Source organism: Dermacentor andersoni, chromosome 5 (assembly GCF_023375885.2).
Source record: "Dermacentor andersoni chromosome 5, qqDerAnde1_hic_scaffold, whole genome shotgun sequence".
Taxonomy (NCBI): Eukaryota; Metazoa; Arthropoda; class Arachnida; order Ixodida; family Ixodidae; genus Dermacentor; species Dermacentor andersoni.
In genome coordinates this window covers 143,553,230-143,573,551 of record NC_092818.1, presented here as the reverse complement: position 1 = coordinate 143,573,551, position 20,322 = coordinate 143,553,230, and the positions used below count along the sequence as shown (strand labels likewise).

Below are 20,322 nucleotides of genomic sequence, written 5' to 3'. Positions count from 1 at the left end.
TGCGCGGCCCCACGGAAAAAAAAAAAGAGAAAAAGGAAACGACGCAGCATAGGAGGCACACAGTACAAAATCAGGCGAGAGGAGAGCAAGAACAAAACGTAATAAAAACAAAATGGCGTGAGGTGGGGTCTGGTAGCGGGTGAGGTAAAGGGGACTGTAGCGTTCGCGGTGGCTTTGAGTCGGCGGCGAAGTTTAAACACGCAGAGACGCAAGGGAAGAAGGGAAAGCGCCAGGATTCCGAGAGGAGTCGCATAACCGACCGACCGACCGACACCGCGCACCGTTGGCTGCTGCGGGGCCCGACAAGTGGAGCCCACCGCACGGCAGCACCACATTTGTCTTGGCTGCTCGGGCCGGAATCTGCTGACACAAACGGCAGCGCTAAACAAAAGGTTGGGGGAGGATTCACGTCGAGCTGGCAGTGGCAGGAGCCGAGCCGGGCGCCGAACTAAACAAAAAAAAAATGGTGCACATCGGGGTCTCCGCGGCTGACTTCCGCTCCCGTGACATGCTTTTACCGATGTCGTGACAACGAGGTCGGAAGTATTCCGCGACGGTCGTTGCAGATGTGGCATACCGTATGCAGGATTGATTCAACACAACGCTGTAAAAGGCAGAGTTAAACGTGAATGCATCAAACCTGAAAGCGAAAACCCACGAGGGCAGCTCAGGAAGGATGCTTCGCCACTGATTAAAAAAGAAAAGAAAAAAAGATCTGTTTTTAACAGCTGAAACCGGGAACTATGGCCTTTTCAGGACAGTCACTATACCAACTTTAGCTGACCAGGAGGCCAACGGATCGGATGGATAAAGCTATAGTTAGGGTGGTTTGTTGGGCAAGTTGCTGAATGAAGTGAAGGTATGAACGCTCCAGCAAGGTGAAAAGACACGAGCACAAGTAGAAGGAGCACGCAGCTAGGACAAACCGTCAAATCTATAATTAACAACTACAAACAAACTTCCCATTACTGCGAGAAGTAACTGTACACTGTCTCACCAACTATGGTGAAATCGTGTGTTCAGTCGTGGTGCACAGTACGGTGCAGCGAAGGCTATGGATGGCGTCAGACAACCAGAAGGGGTCTTGCATTGTCTACCTCTAAACGCCCTTAGAATGCCTACGCGCAACACCCGAGGAAGAGCGTCAGGAAAGGTTTAGCAGCGCGCACAATGGGCGAGCCCTCTACCCTTCTCTGGAACACGGTGCCAGCTCCTCATTACTGACTGGCTCACACGAGCCCACGTCACCGCACGTGGAAGCTAATAACTAATACCGCACGCATACGCCCTCTCGCTTCAGCAGTGATCGCTCGGGCAGACCACACCCTTTTACTCACCGATGGTTTTTATTTGCCTTTAAGGCTGCCATGACAGCTACACACAGCCCGCGGACACGGCAGAGGGAGGCTGATAGACAACACGTGCATTCATCACGGAGAACGATCACGCCCAGCCAGCAGAGAAAGCAACGAAGAACGATGGAAAGCACGTAACCAAGAACAAATGCGGGGTGGCAGCGATGGTTCGAACTTTCCATTCGGAGCCGCATTCTGGAACGAACAAGCAATACAAGGCGAAAAGCAAGTGTCGCCGCGCGGGCTAAAGTGCTTAAAGCAGGGAAATACGACACTTCATTTTAAATCATTACATTGATTACGTGCATCTTGCAGAAGCGTATTCACAAACTGTTGTACGGTTCGATTTATATCAATTCCGGCAGCGTTGAAAAGCACATGCAATTCGCAGTATTCTGATATCTACTTTAATTGGTGAGATGTGTGTACATGCTTAGAAAGCGTTTTTGTTTTCTTTATTTTATTTTTATACAGGAGTTTTGTTGTTGTTGTTGTCAATCCTTCATGGTGCGTATGTTCTATACGCCATTCAAACAAAAAGCTATACGATAAAAACGGAAAGAAGAAATGAAGGAAGAAAGTGATATCACATGCACACCACCCTTAGTGGGGGCGAGTCATGTCATAGGATCATCATCATCACTGCAACGGCAGAGATACCAGAGATGAGATACGGGACAACAGCGAAAGCCCCGTCCAAGAAAAGACAACGATCGCACGTTATCATGACCTTTCCCTCCTAGTCGGCACCACGAAGTGACCAAAGCAATAGAACCGAAAGAACACGAGATCGTCAAAGAAAAAAAAAAGAAAAAAGATGAACAAGCAGCGCTCTGAAAGACGCAACAAGAGCGTTCAACCCCCGACCACCACGAGAAGTGACTCGTCCGTCCCGGCGTGCCTTGTGGCGCCACATTTCGCGCGGATATCCGATGTCAGCCAGTGTACAGAGGCCTTACGCCATTGTTCTTCTCTGTCTCTTTTTTTCCTATGGCCCTTCCAGAAAGTGTCGCGTTACCGTGACGCCACCGTCGAGGTCGAGTGGCCGCCCCTTCAGAAGTGAGTCGCCACCAAAACTGTCGAGGAATTATTGTCCGTGACTCGAGGCGTCGCCGAGGAAAGAGAAGACACGCATACCGCGTTTCTTTTCGCAATGCTGGGCCAAGCGACAACGGATCACTGCTAGACAAGACTTTCGCAACTGATTTGCCAGTCGGTAAACCAACCTTCCTAGATCTACCACACCAGCGTGATTGGCGTCGCGACGCACGGCAATCGCCTCCCATCTTGAAATTCGATGTCGTTTTGGCAAATCGCCCCCCCTCCCCCCCCCCCGCCCCACCGTTTTGCATTCCGATGGTTGACTCGCCACAGCTAGACATTACGTCCAGCGGTGGCGAGTCAGGATAAAGAAAGGAAAAAGAAAGAAAGATACGTCTAGAAAGAATGAAAACATAAAGTAAGATAAAATTCCGAGCAAATCATCGTCATCATCATCATATAGTGGCTTTTTCACAAAGACTGCGTGTTCTGGGCCGCAAACTGACGACTTCATCTTTCAAAAAAGAAAAAGAAGAAGAGGAAGCAGGAGAAGAAGGAGCGAGCGAGAGAGAGAGAGAGAGAGTTACCGAGATTGGTCGAGCGCAGTCTCAATTTCCCGACCCCGTCGTTTAGCTTTTCCTGCAGCAACTCATAGAGAAACGTAATATAAAGGCTATTTATTACAGGCTTGAACGATTGCTTGGGAATTCCAGGAAAGCTTGTTCCAGCGCAGCAAAGATGGATCGCAGTGTACGACGTGACAGCTATGTGTGCTGCCATGGCTAAAGTGAACGCTCCTCGCGCGGTTGTGCAGCTAAGCGCACTCAACGAGAGTGACAGCTATCTACTGTGCTTATCGTTGCGACGATCACATCACGTGAAATCCCCACAACTCATGACAGGTTAGTGTGACGAATAACGACGAGAGCTAACGAAGCGCCAAAGCGAGGCCAGAAAATGCAATCCCTTTACACCGCTTTCCCCCGGTTTCTGCAACGCGCTGGATCAGGCTGGGCCTTAGTCAGCCGGGAGAGGTGATTGAAAGCTGAATCATACGCTACAAAAGCTGTTAACTTTTTAACAGGTGGCCGCGACTACTTCCGCCAAACTGAGGCACCCCAGACAGCTCGGGTCGGCCGCAATGCCTCACGCGTCTAGACAAGCTCGTCCTATGTATGTTCCGCTTCGTACCATATATGCCGAGAGATAAGATAGATGCTGATTTTAATTAAGCGCTGAGCATATTAGCCTGGATAATTGCCTGGCATGGCTGGCAGGTGGCACATACCTATAAGTATCTGCTCTGTCCAATAAGCTGCTGCCTTCCGCCTCTACAGGCACAGGCATGATTATAGCGTGTGCTGCAAAAGTAAAGCCTATAAATCACTTTGATCATATACGTAACTAAATGAGGCCAGAACAGCACTACTGCTCGCCTTACACTGCTCTCTATACTTTGCAACTGCGTGCAATGATTTAAGGCTTCAACTGCTGGGAGGTCGCGTCAGTCGTACATTAAAAAAGCTACGGTCCAAGTAAATTTACTGTACACTAGGAGCCATTACTGTACACTAGAGATGCCATTAGGAAGTTACAATGCAGGGTGCTAGAAGTGACGAAACTCTCTAAGGTGCACATAAAATGTACACCACAATCGTGTCACGTTTTTTCAGTCCTTGCTCCACTGCACCTATACATTTATACATTAGCAAATAAAATAAATAAATAAAAACACCTTCGCCGATTTTAAATCAAACTTCACTGTTCCATTAGTGGTACACATATATACATGTTATACAGAACGTGGTCCCACAGTTTAAAACTTCAGCGGCACATCTTGTTCTTAGTTGAATACATTAATAAAAAGGCGTCCATTTCAATTAGAAATAAACAAAAAGAAAACGTTTACGGAAGTTATACAATGATGAAGCAGTAAAGCTTAACAGATCTCTGCAAATCCGAGCAACTGGGAGATCAATGCCAGCGAGGCTGCATGAGTGCTGTTCTCGTAACCGAGTTTTGCAGACGCTTGACATACATCCGGTGCCGTACCTTCGCTACACCGGAGTATTTTCAGACGCTTCACAATATCGGAGCTTAGCACTTCTATACTCTCCGTTATATCCGAAGCGTGTTCCATGTATGCTGTGGCCGCTTCACTCTGCAAAATGCGTTTCTGCTTCCTCGATATCGACCACGTGCGCTGCCACAAACACGTTCCCGCCGTAGAAAGAAGACCGCTGCGGAACACCCCTATATACGTCATCGTTGTATAATGTTACCCACTAAAACAAGCCACAGTTCAATTTGCAAGCGACGCAATACATGTTAACACAGCACATGGAAGCAATGTCAAGTTTTAAATGTTCTTTTCTCATTCAACTAAGGCAGTGGCTAGCTCTAGCCTATTTACATCAACGCCATCACCTCCAGCTGTCTCACCTGTACATACGTCGTGATCATATATTTTCTTGTACCGTTCTTTCCGCTTCCCACTCTCCTCCTCCTCCTAGAAACTTGCTGTCTCTGATCCCTTCCCTGCGCAGAGTAGCGTGTAGGCCCTCATTTCGTTAAAAAAAGATTCTCTCTCTCTCTCTCTCTCACGGGGGCAGAAAGGAAGCCAGAACCCGGCGGGATCCACGAAAGGCAATCGACCACGTGCGCTGCCACACACACGTTCCCGCCGTAGCAAGAAGACCGCTGCGGAACACCCCTATATACGTAGCAAGCGGCTTCCAACTTGGCGCTACACACCCCTGAGGTGGGGCTGCTATACGCACGAAAACCGTGACTCAGGGCATGAAATAACACTCGTCGTCTGGGCTAGGTCGGCTGCCCCCAGGCACGTTAATTCCCAGACAATTAGTCGCCCCCGGGGGCTAAAAATAAGAAGGCCCGCCCGCTCTCCAGCGGCGGCGAACCGACGATGCAGAGCGCAGGAAGCAGACACAAGTAGAATCGCGGCCAACGCGCGGAGCAGCAGTCGACGGGACATCATGCTGGAGCGTGCCGCTGCAGCGTGCAGTTAGCACCACAGTGGAGCCAAACGCTGCCGCTAGGGGTCGCATCATCACGCAGGAGAGAGGAACGTGCGCCACGCACCATGGCGGTCGATCCCGCAGCGTTTAGCATACGGGGGCCTACTGAGGAATATCTTCAAGGGGCAAGGGAACTAAAGAGAAATATGGTATCAGCCGTATTAGTAAACTACCCTCCCACAATAGCAAAAGAAACCCTCTCTCACCGCGAGAAGATCCTCAGTAAGTCAGAAAAGACGCAAGAACGAAAGACGGGTGGCGACGCTGAGCCTTGAAATTCTCGAACCAACACGTTTTACGCCGTCTGCTTGGGCCTAATTAAGCTTTTATCGGTCAAAGTATCTTTGACTCGGAGAGCGGTCTTGAGTCCAATCTGCTTAAGGTTGTCCTCAGAGAGAGTCAAAGATACTCGGACTGTGGTCACATCCGTCACTGGCACGAAAAGCGATTCGTGCACTAGTACACTACTTGAAGTGCATCGGCTTAAGAGACCGTTTGTAGTGTCCCTGTGCATCCTCCCACAAGCACTCAGTGCTCACTCTTTCCCTCTGTGTATTCCCCTTTCCCCACTCCCAGTGTAGGGTAGCAAACTGGGTGCTCGTCGGGTTGACCTCCCTGCCTTTTTTGTCCTTGCTCTCTCGCTCTCTCTCTCTCTCGGTCAAAATGGATTACACTGTATTCCAAAAGAGCGAAAGACTGAACTTGGGAAGTTTCAAGAACGTATTCTAAACCGCAACGGCCAATACGGAAAAAAAAGGAATGCAATCCGTGACGTCACGCTGACGTACCAACCCTGAGGTTCCGGCGCGAAATTCGAAACTGAATCTTTGACGATAACTTAACCCTCTTAAAATTAGCGTATTACCGCGAAATGAACGTAGAGTTCTCTAAGAATACTTCACCAATCTAAACTGATTCAGTGTTTCTCTTTAGTGTCTCTTTAAGCTAGGATCTCGGAGAGCACGGTGCTCCCCTCAGAATGGGAAGCATAAGCTGTAAGTGTGGGTTTTTCTTGACTTCATCCAAATCAAATCAAATCAAGTTTATTCATTACAAGAACGGAAACGGTTGCATTTTTGTGTTACAGACGAGGGTCCCAAAGTCGAAGACTGTTACCGGGAACCTCGGTGGCTAAGTATAAGAAAAGGAAATTACACAGGTGGCAGGACAGAAATGAAATTTACAAAATCAGGGTGTCTACCAAGTTGACATTTCCAAATTCCCTGAGTTTTCCAGGTTTTCCCTGAGTTCCTTTGCAAAATTCCCTGAGTGATGCAGAACTATGTTTTATATCAAGACGGGCTGAAACCATATCGCTCAATGCTGTCACTCTCTAGTAAGCATATGAAAAAAATTAAAAAAGACAACTTAATGAAATTTGAATACTAAGGAGTAGTGTTTATGCTATTCAAAAAAGGAATAGAAGGGAGGGGTTAGTAAAATGTACAGCAAATAAAAAGCCTTCGAAAAAAATCGCAAATCGAGTCGGACATTCTCAAATACAAATAAAAAGGAGATGCATACAGAAGCAAATATTGTCAAATATGAGCTATTTCTATCAAGTGATAGCAAGCTCAGTGGTATGAGGCCCGAACATTGTCACAATTGAGATTCTCTCTCAACAGCTTGTAAGTCAATCTAAACTGTCCTGACATACTCTCAGCCCGCGAACGACGCCTCAGTGTTGTGTTTCACTGCTTTAAAGAGTTTATTTTGGTTTGGATGAGGGACACCCGCATCTCAGCTGGTGGCCAACACTGTTTTCTGAGCTCAAAACGGCGGCAGCACGCTTCCTTTCCCGTTCATTCCCCAATGCGTAGGTCCTTTCTGTTCTTGTCCGCCTTCCGCCACTCATTCGCCACAGGGACCATTTGAAGCATCTTCTTGGCAAGTTTCAAAGTCCACGTCCGATTTTTCGAACTCCCCAGGGGCCGCGAGAACTTCCGAAAATCGGCCGGTTGGATAAAATAAATGCATGTCATTTACTGCCCTTAAGGGCTCAATCCGCGACAGGCACATTCGAAAACGCTCTGCAGGCATGTTAGTACATGTATTAGGCATATTGGTGCTTGTACTGTGACAGGAAATACCGGGTGCACGCGTGTATAATTAAGGAATGCATACTGCGTCTCGTGGCAACAGCCCCTTCCCACGCTTGTTATGCTTCACTGCAATACTTTTGCATGTGCTCCACCAAGTAATTTTCTGTACAGAGGCGAGGCTGACTTTCGGTAACCGGCATTATGCAACGCACCGTGCTTTCCAAGCTTCTAAACCAATTGCGAGGACCACAAAGGCGGAGTCCGTACCATTGCTGACAGCAGCAAATTCTTTCAATAAAGAACGCTGCACTCAACGGCAAGAAGCTTCATAGCGAACGTCGAAGCAGCTGGGCCTAGCGTTGCCGCAGTGGAGGCTACGGCTGCCAGCGGATCATCGTGTGAGAGCGGCGGTTCGAGGCGGCGAGGTCATCATAATGGCAGTAGTCGTGGCTTTGAATAATGCCGTTTTGGACCTGTGGTCTCGGCAAAACGTCTGGAAAATCGGACGGCGAAGAGTTCTTGCGTCTGAAATTTCAGACGTTCTGATACATTGACTCTATGGGGTACATGGTGGTGCCGCGAAGCCGTCCAAATTATCGGGAATCCGGAAAGTCGGTCGTTGACTGTACACTAGCAACTCCTCCAGCCGACGACAGGGCGTCAAAGACTATTCATTGCGATTCCTGTCTGTTACTCGAGCCAGCGTTACCGCGACTTTCAACCCTTACAATAAACTTACAGCTAATTTTCCCTGATAGAGGCACAAATTCACTGAGTTTTCCCTGAGTTTTTCCAGACTACTCAAAATCCCTGAGAATTCCCGGTTTTCCCGGTTTTCCCGGTTGGTAGACACCCTGAAAATGTACACCGAGAGAAACAAAGAGGTGAAGTGCACTGCACTTCATCCACGTCGCTTATTTATGTATTTATTTACTTATTTATTTATTTATTTATGATACCCTCAGGGTCAACAGACATTACAGAGGGGAGTGGTATAAAAGAAATAGAAGAGCCAACAAAATTTTAAATACAAGAAGCAGTACAATGTTTCTAATTATGCAATAATAGCTATAAAGAGCAACCATACCACAAAGATGTTACCCAGCATTGGTTAATAAGGTCACAAAATTTTCATTGTCGAGTTGTGCGCTATTTAAGTGATAAATGGGCAAACTAGTAATCTTTCTACACACTCACTTGAATTTGTATTCTTCAATGTTTAGCTCCATAAGCCATGCATTACACCAGTCAAAGACGGCGTTAATGTCAGACTGAAGAAGAGCGGCGTCGTTTGGAGCTGTTATTTCTAAAAAAATTACGCAATCATCGGTAAATGAACGGATGAGGAAACGCAAGGTGGTAAATTGTTAATGTAAATGAGGAAAAGTAGAGAACTGAGCCCTGCGGTACATCAGAATGGACTGTGCATTCTTCGGAATTCGTGACGTTAGCTGAAACAAATTAGTAGAGGTTAGCAAGAAAACTTTCAATCCAGCAATCATTAAACTACTTCTTTGTTTCAATACAGATTAAAATTCAGGCATCAAGCTTAAGTAGTCGTAACTTATGAATGAGCAGTTTGTGACACACTATGTCGAAAGGCTTCAGAAAAGTCCAGAAAAATGCAGTCAGCCAAGGACCTATTGTCATGAATCGTGTTTAGTTTGTGTAAAAAAAGTTTTAATTCAGTTTCACACGAGTACCCGCCGTGGTTGCTTAGTGGCTATGGTCGCGAGATCTTAGCACGAGGTCGCGAGATCAAATCCCGGCCACGGCGGCCGCATTTCGATGGGGGCGAAATGTGAAAAGACCCGTGTAGTTAGATTTAGGTGCACGTTAAAGAACCTCAAGTGGTCTAAATTTCCGGAGTACCCGCTAAGGCGTGCCTCATAATCAGATAGTGGTTTTAGCACGTAAAATCCCATATTATTTTTTTTTTTTCACATGAGTATGATTTGCGAAATCCACCCTGCGATGGTGCGAAATGAATGCGACTCGAAAAAGGGCACCTAGGTGAGGAGCCAGGTTATGATCTAGCATCTTGTGCAAGGTTTACCAGTGAACGAAATTGGTCTGTAGCGCAAAGGGTAATGCTTACTGCCTGATTTATGGATTCGAATAATCACCTTCCCGACTGTTATTCGCATGCTTCCAATATGCATGATTTTTACCCTTCGGAAACGTGATGGCTAACCACAAAATGACGAGACATCAGCTCGAGGACTAGCACTGTAAGGCTACGTCCATTTGCAACTGCATGACGTGCGCGCGGGTGCCCACACTCACACGCACGCAGGCACGGACAAACGGTCAGAATTCAATACACCTCGCAGCTTCCGACTGCGCTGTAGTGCACGTACTCAGCGCGATGGCACTCGCAAGTAGCACTCGCGCGCCACACATTACAGCAGGCACGACGACGCCTGCAACAGATAAGCCAAGTCATACACGCGAGATCAGCGCGCCGGTACCCAGCCGATGTGCATAGACAGCGAGAGAGAGGAGGCGATAAAGGTAGAAAATAGTTACATGCAGCAGCATCGAGGCAGCGCGCGCGCGCGGGTCCATCAAGGACAACACGATGCAGGGACAGCGCGCGGACGATATCCAAGCGCCGTCTTTGGATTCCGACGCGAAGGCGAGATGCGATATAGGCTCGCCACGCGGTTCTTCCTGCGCGGAGCTTCGCGGAACGGCCCGCGTGCATCTGTCCCGTGGGATGATGCCAAAAGCGTTCGGCGCAACCATGTAGTTTCTTGGCTGCGGTGCCGCGGAGCTCCAGAACACCAAGTTAGTTGGGGAAGCGTATCTTTCTCTGCTCCTTTTCGCTCGTTGAACGCTGCATTAATCAGTGTCGAGCGTCACCTTATTAAGCGCCTTTGCGGCCCCGCAACACTTGTATGCAGTCGGTGCACATTGTGCAAGAGCTTGTGCCGTCAACTCACTGGTGTGGCGTTTTTTTTTTTTTCTTCTGTTAACTGTGAAACCTAATCAGCTGATCAAAATCAACACCTTTCGGTACGGAAAAAACCATGCTGCCGGTGAAACTTCCCAACGGCGCAGGAGAAACTCTGGCAACTATGAACAAACACTCAACGCCGTGCGCTCGTGGGGGGATCTGGCGGTCAACCGGCACATTGCAGGGTTACTACGTTCTCGTCTTGCGTAATGAGAGCCCGAAGTTTCGACAATATTATTGACGCAAATGATGCGAAAAAGAAGCCAGGATGGTATACGTCTACAGGCTCAAACACGCAGAGCGTTTAAAAAGCCGAATTGTCAGGTCCAGCAGTAGGGATATATTAAGTTCGAACCAGTACCGAAACAATCCTTGGCTATGCAGTTCGAAGCAATGGAAGGCATTAATTGTGAGACGACACACCGTTTGTGGCTCGAGGTCATGGCGCTCTTTCGCCATACCTGGCCCTTTCGCCAATAAACACCATATACATCATCATCATGTGGTTCAAGGTGGGGAAACGAGCTGCCGGTTTAAATTTAAGCCACATTTCTCGGGGCCACGGATGCTTTCACGCTTTCAAGTTGCCCCAGCGCTTCGCAATGTGAGCTGCCTGCTGTTCGTGTCGCGATGCTCCTCTCGGAAAATCATCCCTGCTTCGCAATTAGGCCAGCTGACCACCGTGGCGTAATGCGCCCTCGAAACAATCTGCCGCACTGTTTGATCATGCCGCATCCGTATGCACCCTCGCTGGGCGAGATGTGCCACATCGCGTCGCGGGCAATGAGACGTCCGCGCTATTTGTGTGACACAAAATTGCACAACAGCGACAGACGATCCTATTAACAGCTCTGTCAATATCACTAGGCCGTAGTTTGCGGCACTGAATATACGTGCCCTCTGTGTCCGTGACGGCAGGGTGTGTTCCTCAATAGTGTAGTGGCCATTCTGTAGCACCGTTCCTCCTGTAAAAGCTTGGACCTGTAACGCTTGAGAATTTCGTTCACAATACGACCACACGGGACGTGAGCTCCTGTAGCTCCCTGTCAACAGGGAGCTCCAGAAATAGCGTACCTAAATACAAATACTATAGTGCTTGCTAGATGTATACTTTATAGCCAATGATGACGATCCGAAGAAAGGACACTGTTTAGCCTCGCTGACATTACAACCACGAGAGAAGCGACGTATAGAGCAACAGGTCTAGAGTGGCAACGAGTCCGGCTTGTCTATGCGCACGGTGGCCTCGCTGGACAACCGTATACGTATACGGTCGTAGTGAGCTCAATACGCACGACGAGTACGCCACTACAGCGCGTACGGAACTCATTTCCCTGCCTCTTCAACTCTCATTATCTGTCTTGTACGCTGCCGCGGCGCTGCTGATGCTAGATAACGCCCTCCTAAAAGAGCCCTAAGACATATTCGATCAAGATGGCAGCTTACGCAACGGTACCGAGTGCGACAGGTGTCATTGCAAAAGGAAAAAAAAAAAGCGTGGCTCTAAATTTTGAATGAAAAATTATCACATTCGAGAGGCAGAAAAGAAAGGGGCCAGAGAGCGGCGTCAATGGTAGTGAGATCCACAGCCGCATGGAAAAACGGCGCCTCCGTTCTACTTTTTTTTTTCCTTCTACCTACATTCAACTAAACTTTTCTCTGGAGAACGTCAGTTCCCTTATAAGGCGCATTTACACTGACACAATTAAAAGAAGAAAGAAACTGTCCCTTCATGTCTGCAGGCAATCTTGAACGCGCCTTCCCAGGTCAGTGCACCCTCTGCTTGTTCCACGGCGCGAGGGGTTCAAGGCCGGACTATGGCTGCAGTAACATATTTTTTTTCTTCTCCTGCGTTCCGGCTTTTGCCCTCGCATATAGAGGAGCCAATAATATATTGCTCTAAGCGGTGTGAGCGTATGAATCTTGTTTCGTGACTCGCTGTTGCGTAGGGCCGGCGTGACTCAAAATAGCCTAACAATGATGCTTTGTGTAACGCGTAGAACAATAGCTCAGCTCGCCCTGTTTCTTTCTCTTCATTTTTTCTTCCTTCCGCCGCGATGTCCTTTATTCATACTGAAGCTCCTCGCAACTGAATACTGCCAGCGACCGGGCAACGAAAGAATGTCGAAAGACTGCCTTATTGCTCATTTTCTTGCTGTCTTCCAAATAAGGGCGCTTTTCTTTTTTTAGACCCCACAGATTTTTTTATAAAAACGTTGTAAGCGCAGCGAACGTGGCGTTTTCACAAAAGAGTTCCTAGGCGAAGTGCAGATACTTTGCCGCTAATAACATCAGCTTCAGACTAATAATAAACAAAAAATCATTAATAAACTTTCATATTGGTGGCTTGGGGTCAGTTGTTTAAATGACAAATTTGGAAGAAGTCACATTTTAATGCACTCCCTTTAAAAATCTTCAACATCGCACCCAATTCGAGATATTCGTCATCGAATTTCGAAGCCTAATCGAGTAAATCCAGGTGCGCGCTACGAGAACGCCATCGACTTGGTGTTGTTCATTATGCTGTTGGGCCACACACACACACACACACACACACACACACACACACACACACACACGTTATATATATATATATATATATATATATATATATATATATATATATATATAGAAACCCGTTTTTTGCGAAGTTGCCGATCTAACGAAGAAATTTACATTCCACGGCAGGTACCCACAGGGTTCAACGTTATCATCAAGCCGACTTAACGAAACAAACTTGGCCGAACTCGGTTTAACAAAGTTTTTCCATAAATGAGTAAAAAAAGCGGCGATTGCTTTCTACTTTTGGCATAGACGGGCTCTTCTTCGAGCGTGCGCTCTAAAGCTATCGCGTTAAAACATCTATAGGCGCCATGGTCACATCCCTAGCTCTATTTTGACGAGGCTGCACGCCGTGCCAATGCACGGAACAGCCAACTCATCACCGCCTCGGTAAGGGCGGTGGTTGTTTTCGTCATTTCATGGTTTATGCGACAGATGACTGGATTACGGCAAATACAATGCCGCGGAAGCCTTTGAGCGTCGCTCCGTTGAAATTTCAGATTTCGAAGGACCGAAAAGTTCCTTTCTCGATTTTACGAACTTTCCGATTTAAGGAAACAATTCACGCATGGTAATCACTTCTTTAAATCGAGTTTCAACTATGTGTGTGCGTGTGTGTTACTGTGAGCTTAGGCCATCAATTAACAATAATTACTCAAGCAACTCTTAAAGAATGCAAACGCTAAACCTTAAGTGCGAAAGTTGTAGAGCCTACGGAGGCCATTAATTAACGATAATTACTCAAGCAACTCTTAAAGAATGCAAACGCAAAATCTTAAGTGCAAAAGTTGTAGAGCTTACTGAGAAAGTAATTTCCCAAGTAATTCCTTTCCAAGTAATTTCCCAAGTAATTTCTTTCCATGAACACAGCTTCTGCAGTTTTAATTTTTCGGGGATGCAAAGAAAACACTGTGGACCTACGCTATCTCGAAACTTCCTCTAACTTGCGCAAAACCCATTTATTCGGTGCCCCCCCCCTCCCCTTCCCCTACGTTGAAATGTGTGAGAGTACTCGGACCATTTATCGGCTGCGTCATATACCCGAGCAGCACTTGTTCTTGTCGTTCCTGTGCGATGTCATCGCCGTCGTTATCAGCCTGCAAAGGAACCTTGAGGACCTTCTCAGTTAATGTTAATTTACCATTACGTCAGCCCTGCACATTATGACATCTTCGACAATGGAGTAGTATATGAACAGAGAAACACAATTTCCTTTTGACTGAGCGAGAGCTTGTTAGATTTAGATCGCTCGCTAATCCGAGTAGATAGCTGACTGCCTTGGAAGTCTGGCTTAACCGAACGGGCGATTTGTGTTATGAGGATTTTTAAGGCCTATGACAAATCAACCAAGCATTCGCACATCGTTCGGTACATCCGAATATAAGGGTATTCGGAATAAGGGTTCGTCTTAACGGGAGTACGCCATACTTTCACATCAACCGCTGGACGGATACTCTGACATTCTACCAGAATGACGTACGCACGAATCTTCCTCATTTGCAACGTTTATCCTACAATTGCCCGTTCCCCGACACCATGATCTCGCTTCCAACAGCATGGTACTTCCTTTTTATTACCTTTACTATCGTCCCCCCCCCCTTTCTGATAATTCATTCATTGCCGCTCGCTACACGTGCGTACTTTTATAGCTACCTTCCACTTCATCACGCCCCCTTTCTCGTAAACTTTAATGCAGTTCTCCTGCCCCCTTACGGAGTGTGACTGCCTATGCGACCAGAGCTAGAATCTTTCTACTTCACGCCGTAGAGTCTATAACAAGGAGCAGAGTAGTGACTGAGATGGAAAACAAACAATGAATGGTGCAGCGGATACAGCGCATGTGCTCCGTCGCCCAATAGACGCACACGTGCAAGTTATGGATTGTAGGGGATATTGAATTTTTTTGCATGCATCAAGGCAGTGAAAGGCTGACAAAAAGCGCCAAGTAGTGCGCACATTCTATATACATGGCCGTGGCGGTAATTACGTTTTTAAGTGTACCGCTACAGCGGCAGCCACGTTGCGTCATCTAGCGAAAGGCACAAGCGCGTCTCTTGTCCTGACCGTGGAACGACTTCACAATGTTGTAACACATACTACGTTTCGTACTTGGAAGGCAACGCTGCGAAAGTTGCCCCCTCCCCCCCCGAATCAAATATATCCTTGCTTATATCCCTCTACGTCTACACGATTTAAGATAGTGGTGCCATCGGGATGGTATAAGCCAGGCAGAACCGTGACGCGGTCCCGTTTACAGAGTAGCATTACAGCATAACGCGACGCGAGCTGATTAAAAAAAGGGGAAAAAGAAATGGAAGGGGGGGGGGGGGGCATGTCCTCTTACGAAAGGCGCGCGCGCGGTCTCCTTCCAGACGCACACACGGCGCGCCTTTGCCGGCCACCGGAATTCATGGCCAGAGGAGGAAGAGGGAAGTGGGGAGGGGGGGGGGGGAGGGGTTAGCTGGTCGATCCATTAGTGCGGGCGCGTGCCAGCCGGCCAAGAAGGAAGGCGCCGAAGAAGGCAAGATTCCGTGTGCCGCCACCGCCGCGACGACTGATTAATGACCCCGAGCAAGACCACAAGGTCTGTCCAGCCAACGCGCCCAGAGGGAAGAGGGAGGGTACACAGCAGAAAAGAGAGGGTGAACAGGAAAGAAAAGGGACGCGAGCTTCATTACGAGCACAAAACGAGTTTATTTGACTCGCGAACGAACGCACAATAGCGGGCGTCACGGTAGCAACATCGAGGGAAAGCTGGCGTAGAAAAATTTTGGACAGCGGAACGACGCAACGAAGGAATACCACGGCGGAGGCAACAACCGCAGACATCCTCGCTGTGTTAAGCTTTTCAATCTGCTTAACTGCCCATTATATTGCTTGAGGGATCAACAATGGAGGCCTCAGCCTGGTGCCAACGATTTAACAGCGGGACATGAGGGAGATACGTGCGAGCGAGGCGGTTTAAAATCTTTGCGTCTGAAGGGAATTTACGGGGATTTTCTCTATTCCCGGTGGGTTGGGGGGCATTTCGAAGCGAGTCTGGCAGTGCAGATGGCTTGCACCTAATGTCAGGGACGAAATAAAGAGTCATTTGCAGCTTTCCACAGTGTTGTCATGGGTATAAATAAAGAACAGACAAAAATACAGGAGAAGGGTTTTGCATATTATGTAACGGGACAAGCTACGACCAAATTTCCGGATCAACAACACGAACGCCTTGACGATCGTCGTATTCGTCTCGCTGTGCCTTCTTGACGGTGCGGGAATGGCCTGTGGCATAAGAACTTGCTGTAAAAATGAGCATTGCTTGAGATCAAGAGGATCGGCTCAAAGTATGACTTTTCGTCATGGCTAAACAGCAATAAGACAAACACACAAAGAGAGCGCAAGTGTGTTTCTTGTGGTCTTCTGACGTTGTTTGTTAATGCTTCGCTACACCAATTAACTTAGGAAGCTTGCGATGCACTGATGCCGGACCAACGTCAGTGCGATCCACACGAACAGCTGCACGCGCACAATCAATGATTATTTTGGAGTGTGTGCAAATTCGAAACTTTCCAATTAACGAATCGAATATTCTCCCAATTCGATTCGACCCTTGTATCGAATAGGCAGTGTTCGTAAATACCAATACTATTCTTAAATAATATTCGAACACCTTAAATCGTCAACTGTGCGCGATCTAACATAGAATTGGAGCAAAAGTTCAATAAATTCAATCCCGGAGGCCATAAGCGACATCAGAGACGAGAAGCCCCGCAGTGCAGCATGCACAGGGAGCCAGACGTTTCCGTTAAGCCGCAATCATTCGCACCCACCGAAGGGTGCCGTGTACGCGAACAAATTTTTGTGTCTTTAATAGACAACGCTTCATAATGTGCAATGTAATGACAGAAGCTTGCGAGTGTTGTGAATACACTAGGATGTGAATACCATATTATATTGCTGGTGCGAACGACTGCTCATTATTCATAAACTACGAAAAGCATTCGATTCGATCGTGGCACTGATTCAGTCTCAAAAATGACTGTTTGCGCGTATCTAATTATTTTTTTTTTCAATTTCACAGTGAAAGTTCGGAGTGTATGTACACTTCTGCGCACCTTCTGTGCATACAATGAGGCTGAGCCAACTCGCCTATGATAACACGTAGCTTCACGGCAAAGCACCCAGAATATAATGGACGTATATAGTACATATAGGACGGCTATTTGTCCCAGCAGTACTTGCCGAAGCTTTCCATCAACCCATAAAACATCACAGGACAGGCGCAAGACGTGGCAGCGCTAAGATATGGCTGGCATGCGACAGCATTTGACCTCGGCAAACGACCCGCAAATCTGCCGTCTCCAGCGCAGCATTTCAGAGGCCAGAGCAAATGAAAGCACTCAAGGACTCCAGTACCGTCAAACACATCGCTCAAGGATGCGCACCACCCTACACGAGCTGCCATAAAGAACGTGCTCGGTTTAAAAAATGACAACGCACAATTTAAACAGGCGCAACGCAGCACGTCGGCGTCATATAGCCACGCCCCCGGCGCGTCTCCAGTGCAAGCGCTTCGTATCACACTGCGCGATCTGTGTCCGTATCCAAAGACCCCAAAGCAGCTCGAACACTGGATTGGTTCGCAAAAACAACCGGTAAACGATCACTTCAGTCTACGTATCAGCGATCACAGCCGGCCAGTTGCATACAGTTCTTCCGAACGAAAAGCGTTCTAAATTGTTGGTCAGTGCGTTTTCAAATGAAGCAGAGTTTGAAAAACCGTCAGCGATTCGTATGAGAAGCGCAGGGAAAGCGTGCGGCGAAACCACGCTAACACCCCAGCACAGGAACGGTAAACAAAGCATGCATGTTCTAAGCGCCGCCGCCCAAGTCGGCGCAAGAGTCGCCTTGGTCGCCATTTTTAGAAGCCGCTCGCTCAGCCAACGTCAAGGCACTGCTTTATTTTTCGTCTTCCCGTACAGTGCGCGCTTTATGTCCGTGGGGTACTTTTGCCTCGCTTATTTTCGCTCCTGCAGTTTCTCCCCGTACACGTTTCCGAGCAAAAGTGCTTTGTCGAGTCTTCCTTTTAGCTGATGCCAAACGTTTCTGGGAAGTCTAAACTCGGCCAACACACTCACTCATGCCAAGATGACAAAAACCGTTTGCTAAAATTTCCTTACGTTTAGAGCAGAGAAGAAAAAAAAATATGCCCATATATATTCACGCCTCGAAGGTAGTAAAACACACGCACACGCGGAAATGAAACAGTCCCTTCGCCTAAAACGAATTGGAATTCGTTCCAAAAGAAAAAAGAAAAACGAGCCTCCCGCGCACAGTGCAACTGGCTAAGCCGTTGTAAATTTTACTGCCTTCCCTTCACATTTGGCGCAGTCTTCGCTGACCAGCCACTGCCGACGACCGAGCGAGCTCCATCCAAAACATGTGGGAAGGGAGCGAGCGCGCTGCCAATGCTAGAAACGCTGCTGAGCTGGCTTGCAGCCACGACAGCTTGCGCATGCCGTTGCAGTCCGGCGCTTTGGAGGCGTGCCTGTGTCCATTGGCTGCACCTGCGCCTAGCAAGCGGATTCTATCCAAACACGCGGGAGTCAGGCTAGCGGACGCCTGCTGTTCCGAAGGCCGTTAACGAGCTTCTACCGCTACCACGAACCGATACCCAAGCGCAAGGGGCGACGGGCATGAACGAGAGGAAATATAGTGTGACCGCGGGCTAACGTCAGGGACATAAAACGTTTTACTTCCCGTCGGTAGGAAGAAGCGCTAAGATGTCCGGCGATTATTCGTCGCGGTACCAAGGTCTCTCTGGAAGCGCGCTAGTTGGGCCATATGCAGGAATATGAGCGGCGCTCAGCAAGCTGCCAGCAGGCTGTCCGATCATGATGAGAGAGATCAACGCGAGCAGTTCGTAATTAACGTGCCTTGACGCATAAGAGATGGTGTAAGTGGCAATAAAAAACCCCGTTCAACAGCTGTTTCCAGAAGCGAGTGATGAGGGCGCCGACAGGTTTGACAACTACGCTGCGGTTGATATAAGCGCGTTATTTTGAATATACCAAACGTCACCAGGGCGTGAGCCTTCGCGCAATGAGCGCAACGATAGACAGCAGTTGAGTGCAAACGTCAGGCGCGTTGCCTAAACGATGCGAAGCGTAGCGAGCTAGGGCCTCCGCTGCAGTGAACACCTCAGTCTGCCGCATCTTCATAAGCAGCCTAAAGAAACGAATGAGAGAGAGAGTTGAACAATGCGGCGTTTACTCTCCCCAGATGGCTTGCGGCCCACTCTCGCCGCTCCCGGTACTGCGGGAAAATATAAATATACTCCCCGCGCCGGCGCCGATCAAGCACAGGAGATAGGGAGAGAATCGCAGTAGTTGCCAGCCGCAAAGCCGGCATCCTGGCGGCGGCGGCAACAAGCTGATCGACATCTTACCTGGCTTCTGCACGATGCTCCAATGGTATGGGTTGCAGCAGACCTTGGGTGGCGACGCGGCCGCGCACCAGGGCAAGCGCCTCAGTTCGTAGTGGTGCCGGAGCTGGGGCCAGCGCCAGAGTCGGCAGCAGAGCACGTGCGGCGCCACAACCTCGTGCAGCAGCTCGACGTCGTGGTGTGGCAACAGCAGGCAATCGCAGCCCTTACGTCCCTTGGTCTGCACCGCCTGCAGCATCGTCTGCAGCTGCGGTACGCACAGATGCTTCAGCATCGACTCGACGGCCTTGCGGTCCTCCAGCGAACAGAAGGCTTCATAGCTGACCGTCGGCGATGCCGCCGCGCACAGCGGCGGCTGCGGCGACGCGTAGTACGACGCCACCAGTTTGACGCTTTCTTCCCACAGGCGTTTCAACAATTTGCACCGCTTACTGGCGAACATGAACGCACACCATAGCGCCGAGGTGTCCCAGCTCGCCGTGGCATACAGGCCGCCGAGCGGGACGCGCTGCTCACCGCTGCCGCTGTCGCCGCCGCCCCAGTGCGGCCCCGCCGGCCCCCATGGCGGCGGCTCTGGGGCTCGACGGCCGCCCGCGAGCACCGCGCCACATGCACACGGTCGCCACTGCTGCACACTGCTGCCGCCGGGCCGCACTGCTAAACACGACCGGCGCTAGAGCACGGGCCCGCAACTGCCGATGAGACACGCTTCTGCTGCTGCTGCTCGGCGGCCATGACTACTGCGACGACGACGCGCGGCGCCCCCACACGGTAGATGCAGTCGTCCCACAACAGCACTCGGCGCATAGCAAGAGGCCGACTGGCGCGTCTGCTGGGGCCCCGCTGGCGCCGGCGAACCCTCCTCGCCCTCGGCGCGCTGCCGGCGCAGTCG

The 20,322-nt window shown here is 49.0% G+C and overlaps 1 protein-coding gene across 1 annotated transcript in view; it reads right to left on the bottom strand.

Moving 5' to 3' along the window:
• LOC126531316 (mothers against decapentaplegic homolog 6-like) overlaps positions 1-20,094 on the bottom strand; it is a 105,304-nt gene extending 85,210 nt beyond the window's left edge. The window contains exon 1 of the mRNA XM_050178812.3: positions 19,434-20,094. Within this exon, the coding sequence (XP_050034769.1) occupies positions 19,434-19,872 (439 nt within the window). The 5' untranslated portion in view covers positions 19,873-20,094. The remainder of the gene's footprint in view (positions 1-19,433) is intronic.
• Positions 20,095-20,322: the final 228 nt, after the last annotated feature.